The sequence below is a fragment of the Lampetra fluviatilis genome, chromosome 31, assembly GCF_964198595.1.
Source record: "Lampetra fluviatilis chromosome 31, kcLamFluv1.1, whole genome shotgun sequence".
NCBI lineage: Eukaryota > Metazoa > Chordata > Hyperoartia > Petromyzontiformes > Petromyzontidae > Lampetra > Lampetra fluviatilis.
Genome location: NC_136305.1, coordinates 10,535,718 through 10,543,462, shown reverse-complemented (window position 1 = coordinate 10,543,462; position 7,745 = coordinate 10,535,718). Strand labels below are relative to the sequence as shown.

At 50.0% G+C, this 7,745-nt stretch overlaps 1 protein-coding gene across 1 annotated transcript in view; it reads right to left on the bottom strand.

The window, feature by feature from the left end:
* Positions 1 to 473: 473 nt before the first annotated feature.
* LOC144943545 (basal cell adhesion molecule-like) overlaps positions 474 to 7,745 on the bottom strand; it is a 66,397-nt gene continuing 59,125 nt past the window's right edge. The window contains exons 13-16 of the mRNA XM_078871111.1: positions 6,167 to 6,205; positions 3,726 to 3,864; positions 1,117 to 1,213; positions 474 to 609 (exon numbers count right to left, since the gene is read on the bottom strand). Coding sequence (XP_078727237.1) covers positions 1,132 to 1,213; positions 3,726 to 3,864; positions 6,167 to 6,205 — 260 coding nt within the window. The 3' untranslated portion in view covers positions 474 to 609; positions 1,117 to 1,131. The remainder of the gene's footprint in view (positions 610 to 1,116; positions 1,214 to 3,725; positions 3,865 to 6,166; positions 6,206 to 7,745) is intronic.

Here is a 7,745-nt window from a genome sequence, read left to right as displayed (position 1 = left end):
AGTAGTCATAAATTCTTCCCTAAGCAGGAGGAGGCTTCGTGGCGGGGGGCGGGGGGGGGCGGGGGGGGTTACGTGAAGGAACGCGCCGGGCAGTGGCGACTTTTGCTTTCGGCGCCTCGATCGTGCCGAGCGTTTGAACTCGAGCCGCCCAAATCTGTCGGTCGCTCGCTGCCGACCCCGTGAGCCCGGGACGCGGCCCGGCGGCCCCCCCCCGAGGAGGAGCGTGGGGTCGGTCGGGTCCGCGCCCTCCAGCCCTCTGCTCGTGCTCCGCGGCGACCACCCGGGGCCCACGAGCGCACGGAGCGGGACCCCAGCGGCAGCCGCGGTGCCTCCGACGCCGCACGCGCGAGACGCCTCTCCCACCCCCCCACCACCACCACCCATCACTTGGCCAGTCGTATAATCTGTACATGTCACATTGGCGCACCGATCTCATTTACAACTGTCGTAGGAGGATATAGAATAGAGATTTCGTTTTTTTAGACGGAAAGGCGATCGCTGAGCAATGATGACAAGCGTATAATACAGTAGGATTTCCCAGAAAGCGACTTGATTCAGATCTTGCGATGGTTATGCCCGCGACGACCCGCGGGGTCCCTGCGACGATCCCTGCGAACGCAGAGCGGAGCGGGTCAGCGTCCCGCGCCGCATGGGAGGAGAGACACCAACGCGGCAATCCATGCCGGGGCAGCAGGGTGCTGCAGTGGCAACAACGCTTGTGCCTAAGCTTGCCATAACGTAAGGGGCCGTGGGCAATTGCAGCCAACGTCAGTTGGCCGTGGATAATTAGACCCAAGCCGAAACATAACATATACAAAATAATGTAAAAAAATATGTATATATATTTTTATGATAGAATATAGTCTTGTCATCAGTATAACATAAGTATACCAAGTTTGCAGTGATTACCACATTGGGAAGTGGATTAAAATTGAGTTACAAGATTTGAGAATACAACGACAACAACAACGACAACAGACAGAGTGAGTTAAATGAAAGCGTGTAATAAATAATGAAAGAGCCCTGAGACTCGGGCCTTCCTGGGTCAGCAAGGCGAAATCATCAATGGCACCCAGGGGGGGACGGTGGGAGGACTGGCGTTGCCGTGCGGGTCACCTGGAGAGGTCGCGATTAGGCCTTGAGGTCCTGGTCGGGCGGCGCCATGTACGTGTCGGGTGACGACCCCACAGAGCTCTGCGTTTGTTTCCGTGTCCTTTTGGTGAAGAGGGGGGGGGGGCAACGCACGCTTTGTCAACGCCACGTGAGGGGAAGGGGCTTCTGCGGGCACAAGGGGAGAGAGAGAGCTCTTCTTCAACTAAAAGTAAGATTTTTATTTTACCAGGCAAGGCCCACTGAGTTGGAGGGATCTTTTTTAGAAGCATATTTAACCTTTATAAGGCCACAGTGTTATTGATGAATGCGTTGAGTTCTCTGTTACGTTTGTGTATCACCCCGCTGCCAACGCGGTATCACTAGATAAATAGCTACATTTCACGACTTGTTTATGGAAGATCCTAAAACTAAAAAAAAACTTTTTTTTTATTTTACCGGGTTAGTTCCACTGATCTCTTTAGCTCTTTTTCAGAAGCGACTTGGCAACAAACGATTGATACTCTTAGGTTTTTTAATAATATAAATAAATGAAAACATTATTTATATTATTGCTTTTAGTAATTTTTTTACCTACGTGACTTTACCGAAAAAACCTAAGAGTATGAATCATTGCAGTCACGAAAGCTTCAAATCTAGAACAAACGATTGCTCAACGAAGTGGCTCATGTGTAAATGGAGAGCAGCCAAATACTCCAAACGCGTGATGTTGATTCTAAATGGGGGGGGACGGGACAAACTGGAGGACCCGGAGAAAAACCCACGCGACCACGGGGCGAGAGACACACAAACTTCAAATATACAGCAGCAGGCGTCTGGGTCGGGATCGAACGTACAACCTCCTGCATACCAGGCAAGGTAGTTAACATCTTCTAGCCACCGTGATGATGATGATGAGAGAGAGACATGCAAACTCCAAATATACAGCAGCAGGCGTCTGGGTCGGGAACGAACGTACAACCTCCTGCATACCAGGCGAGGTAGTTAACATCTAGCCACCGTGATGAAGATGAGAGAGAGAGACGCTGTAAACTCCAAATATTCAGCAGCAGGCGTCAAGGTCGGGATCGAACCCACGACCTCCTGTACACCAGGCGAGGTAGTTAACATCTCCTAGCCACCATGATAATGATGATGAGAGAGAGACACCGCAAACTCCAAATATACAGCAGCAGGCGTCTGGGTCGGGATCGAACGTACAACCTCCTGCACACCAGGCGAGGTAGTTAACATTTTTTCCAGTGCGGCGCCCCACATGTCGCTGGATGAAGGCCTCCCCGTGCCGCGTGTCGTGGTCGCTATTTGGGCCCGACTCCACCACGTTGGTCAGTTTGGGGTGAAGATGTTAATGGGATTTACCGTGACAATAAGGCCGAGAGGCGAGAGATTTAAACATGTATATGAAAGGACCAAAACATTTTTAAAGATTAAGTTCGAGGGTGCCATCAGTAAAATGAAAGATAAGGCAACAGGACCGGATGTCGCAGTAGAAATAAAAAGAGGCTGATTCTTACTGGAGACATTACAGGTTCCGTGAAGGCGATCGAGACGAGACAATTTAGTTACGTAAGCAAATTTAAAAATTGGATGTAACTTTGATTCGTTAATGCAACGCTCTTGCGTGTGGAAATCATGGACGTAGCCGAATGGAAAGCCACGATCGCCACGACGTGTTTGGCGAATGGACACCACGGCTCGTGAGAGAAACGTTGGACAGGAGCAGTGCAGTCTCGATGTCTCTCGCTAGGCTTTCCTACACAGCAGTAGCAGCCTACAACACGTGTGTTTTGCACATGTCATAAGCCGCTACACGCGGCGTGTTTTGCACGCGTGTTGTACGTACGCATGCTGAACTTCTTTCGCACCGTGCGTAGCCAACCGTGCTTCATCGGAGGTGCGGGAGCTAATCGGAGGCGTTAGGTCACCCATCCAGGCACGACCATGGCTCACCGCTGCTTAGCCCAGATCAGGGGCATTCGAGGTGATGCGGTCACCGGACAGGCACCGACGCATCTCGCGATTTATTTTTCATTCGTTTCAACTCAGGTCAGAGTCCACCCCCGCTCCGCGAGACTAAGGGTCTCCGATTATCTCGTTTGGCTACGTACGGTGCGAAATAAGTTCAACATACATATGTGGTGGAGACTTGGGTTACAGAGCAAACACAGCATGCACGTTGACAAATCAACGCACTTTGAGGGTCACGGTATTTAAGAACATATTTTAAAAAAACTGAATTAACAGAAACAATCATTGAGACGGTTTACAATTCAACAAGAAACGACTTAAAAATTTAAAATTTTATAAAGCTAAACGTTTCAAGTGAGATTCAATAGGCTGCTTGCTTTGGAATCTGGTTTAAAAGCATTCACATTCATACTGTTAATGAAATATATTTTAATGAAGTGCTGACTTGGATATTAACATCATTTAACTTATTTGTTGGAGCTCGCTGTCAACGAGGATTTGGTTTCTCTTTACAACTTGTTTTCACTTTTAGCGAACAAACACGATACAATTGTTACGCTCTATAGTTTACACAGCAAAGGCTGACGCTCTGATCGACCTTGTGTTGTGGTTCTGTTGGCTGTCCAGTGGCGTACGTGGTCACTTACGGGCTGTACCGATTCTTGAAACAGATGTTTTTCTTCTTGCAGAGGCAGAAGATGAGGGCGCAGACGAGGAATAAGATGCCCAGCGCGATGATGATGGCGATGATCACCGTCTTGCTGCTCGTGTTGGTGGCCGAGGCGTCTGGACGGCGACACGGAAACGCGGCGTCACTCGCAGGAGTGGCCTCTCTGAGCGAAGAGAACGACGGGCGCGATCGGCCGCTCGGGTTTTGGCCGGCGCCACAAAATTTGGAGGTAAAAAAATTGTGTCCAGGAGTGGAAGGTAAACGTCCCGGCGATGCTCGCCCCGTCGTTAGCAAGCAGCATCTCAGCGCTGCACCGCCGGAACATCGAGCGCGCTGGACGCAGGCCCGGGTCCTGCACTGTGCAGCGACTAATATCGCAGCGGACCACTGTGTGAGTTCCGCAGTTGGTTGTGATTTTTGCTTTCGAAAAAAACCTTGCTTTCGTATCGTTTTTGTTTTATATTTGGATAATATATGTGGCACCCCCCCTCCTCCCTTTATTTTAAACCCTTTAAAATAATAATGTACGTATGAATAGTTGGAACTAAATGCAGTCCAGTGATGAAGTAACCAGAGTGAGACTAAGTATGGACTATTTAAACAACTATTTTTATTTTACCAGGTATTACCCACTGAGCTGTGTAGCTCTTTTTCATAAGTGACCTGGCACAAATGAAAGCTCAACGAAGTGGCTTATCACGTGGATATTTACAAACGCCAAATACTCTGACACGCATGTTTCTAAATGTGGAGGGAAAAACCGGAGGACCAGGAGAAAAATCCACACGACCACGGGGACAGAGAAAGAGACACGCAAATTTCAAATATACAGCAGCAGGCGTCAGGGTCGGGATCTAACCCGCGACCTCCTGCATACCAGGCGAGGTAGTTAACATCTCTGAGCCACCGTGGCGCCCGGGGCTGTGCCCACAGCGCGCGTGGCCGCTCTCTCGACCCACCGTGGGCACCGCGCGGCGTGGCCACTCAGAGCCGAGCGGTGGTGCTGCGAGACGGGGAGAGCGCCAATGGGGATGGAGGTCCCGGTTGGAGTAGCCACTTATCCTGTGCTCATGAGCTGCCTGGGATTATACACGGCCTTGGGGTGCGGTTACATCTCACAAAAGCCTGGGAGGAACTGCCCAGACTAGGCTTTCTGCTCTGAAGGCTGCGTGCATTAACACCACTGTGGCCACGGCTCTCTCAAAACGTTTCCTGAGCACACAAAATCACCGGTATTTACCTTGTCAAGGAGCATAAGCCATCACGCGAAATCCGGTCGTCCTCGCTGCTGGTTTTGGCTAGTCATCGAACAAAGGTGGTCACTGCTTCGCGTGCTCTCAGACGCGCTTCTGCGGCCGTATGGAACGCTCTTCCTTCCGATATTGGGAAGGCGTTGGAGCTATGCACTTTTAAATGTAGATTGAAAACTCATTTCTTTAAAACTCCTTTTTGTGTTTAGTTTGTTGTCCTTTTCTCGCACCTCTGACTAGCACGGTTGGCTACGTACGGTGCGAAAGAAGTTCAACATACATACATATTGTTCGATGTCTCAGAGTCAACTTAAAGTTCATCCCTAAATTTCGATTTAAAGCTTTCGTGACTGCAGGGATTCATCTTCTTGGTTCTTTCGGCAAAGTCACGTAGAAGGGAAGTAATAAAATAATAAAAATAAAACATAACAAAATAATTCTCACGACGTTTCGGCCACAACGCAAACAGCCGTCTTCTCGACAGACCTGTTTTCCACCTGAAGACGGCTGCTTGCGTTGTGGCCGAAACGTCGTGATAATTATTTTGTTATGTTTATTTTTATTATTGTATTACTTCCCTTCTACGTGACTTTACCGAAAGAACCAAGAAGATTCATCCTTAAAGTTTTACGTTTAACGAGGAGGGTCGTAAACAGAGAGACGAAAAAAAACAGCCGGTTGGCTCCTGAGATGCCAAGACAGGTGGCCCCACGAGAGCCTCAGGACGGTTGCGGTGCGACTGGGGGCAGCGAGAGGAATTGGCGGCCCCCAGCAGGGCTGTGGGTGGCCGACACCACGGCTGCTTCCACCAGGCACAGCCTGATCCGTAGCTTCGTGACGGGAGCGAGCTTCTTTGGTGGGCGCGTGTACGTGTGCGAGGGCGTTTCAATAAGCAAAGAGACTTTCACTCATTCCGTCACCCCCTTTCAGTGCAATTTCAGTGAAATGTGCATCACAAATGGGCCATGGACCCTGGTACGATTGTTGTTTTTTTCTCTCCAGATTTTCTGCTGCTAGATGGCAAACGTATCATGATCACAGACGGCGGTGCCCTTGCACAACCGCACGTGGGCGCGATAGAGCGAGATTCATCAAAGGACGCAGCCACAATGCGGTCTCAACCGTGCGAGTTGATCGTGGGGGTCAACGGCGAGAGCGGAAAACTCACGGGGAGACGGAGGGGGGCTCTCGCTGACAGGCGGCGGCACTGCGAACACAAGGAACACGACGCGGTCGCGTTAATCCGGAGCGCGAGTGGTCAACGTTTTCCCGCACTTCCGATTAGCCACGGTTGGCTACGTACGGCGCGAAATAAGCTCCATATACGTACACAGTTAAACTGTCAGGCGACGAGGGACACAACCAAATGGCACTCTTGCAGCTAATTTGGCCCACGGTTTGCGATGGAGACATCACGAAGTGTTTTGTTAGTTTGTGGGGTTTTTTTTAAACCAAAAATCTGACAAAATTTACTTCCGTTGGGCTGCGGCTCTGGACCTGAGTCCAAGTCACAGCAACCCCTGCGAGTGACGCACCCATACTCTTAGTTATTTCGGTAAAGTCACGTAGGTAAAAAATGAAATTAAAATTAATAAAGAATAAAATAATTATTATTATTATTACTATTACTTTTAATTTATTTTTTTACCTACGTGACTTTACCGAAAGAACTAAGAGTATGAATCCTTGCAGTCACGAAAGCTTCAAATCTAGAATTAGTGACGCACCCAGTTCGTGACGCTGGCTGCCTCTGCCCCCTACGCGCGCGGGCGCCGAGCGCGAGCGCCCTCTCGTGGAGACGGCATGGATCGGCGCTGCCCCCCCCCCCCCACCCCCTACACGGGGGGCGGAGGACGCCACGTCGGGGTCGGGCCGCGCCCGCACGGATCGCTCGTTCGGTGCCAACGTCGGCCGGGCGAGCCACGCGCCACAGCGGCGGCATCTCTCGGGAGCAAATGGAACGGTTCATCGGCGCTGCTTCGCTCTCGATACTCTGCAGGTTTACGGGCAGCGGGAGCTCAATGAGCCACGGGTCCCCCCACCGCACATCCCACCACTCGTCTCACGCCTGTCGCGCCTACGATGAGCACGGTTGGCTACGTACGGTGCGAAGGAAGGTCAGCGCACGGTACGCAACGTCCATAGCTCACAGACGATAACAAGTACCGTTTGTTTGGCCGGGAAATCCTTCGCTTAAACGTCTTAAACGTCAACGCGTTCGTCAATAACCACGTGGCCTTAAAAGGAAAAAAAAATGTATATGTAATTGGCAACGTTTCGAGTAGCAGCCCTTCTTCAGAGCACAACATGTCACCTCTTGCATATTTTACCTTTTTAAGGCCACAGTGTTATTGATGAATGTGTTGTGTTATTTGTTATGTTTGTTTATAATGTCACTGACAACGCAGTAACGCTGGACAAAAAACTAAATTTGACGACTCTTCATGGAAGAACATAAATAAAAAGGGTTTAACCAGGTAAGGCCCACTAAGCTATATCACTTTGTTTAGAAGCGACCTGGCTATCTCAACTGAGGGCTTATCGTGTGGACATTTATAGCAGCCACATACTCTAAATGCGTGATGTTGATTCTAAATGTTGAAGGAAAAACTGGAGGACCCAGAAACAAAATCCATGCGACCACGGAGAGAACACGCAAACTCCAAATATACAGCAGCAGGTGTCAGGGTCGGGATCAAACCCACGACCCCCTGTATACCAGGCGAGGTGGTTAACATCTCGCTACC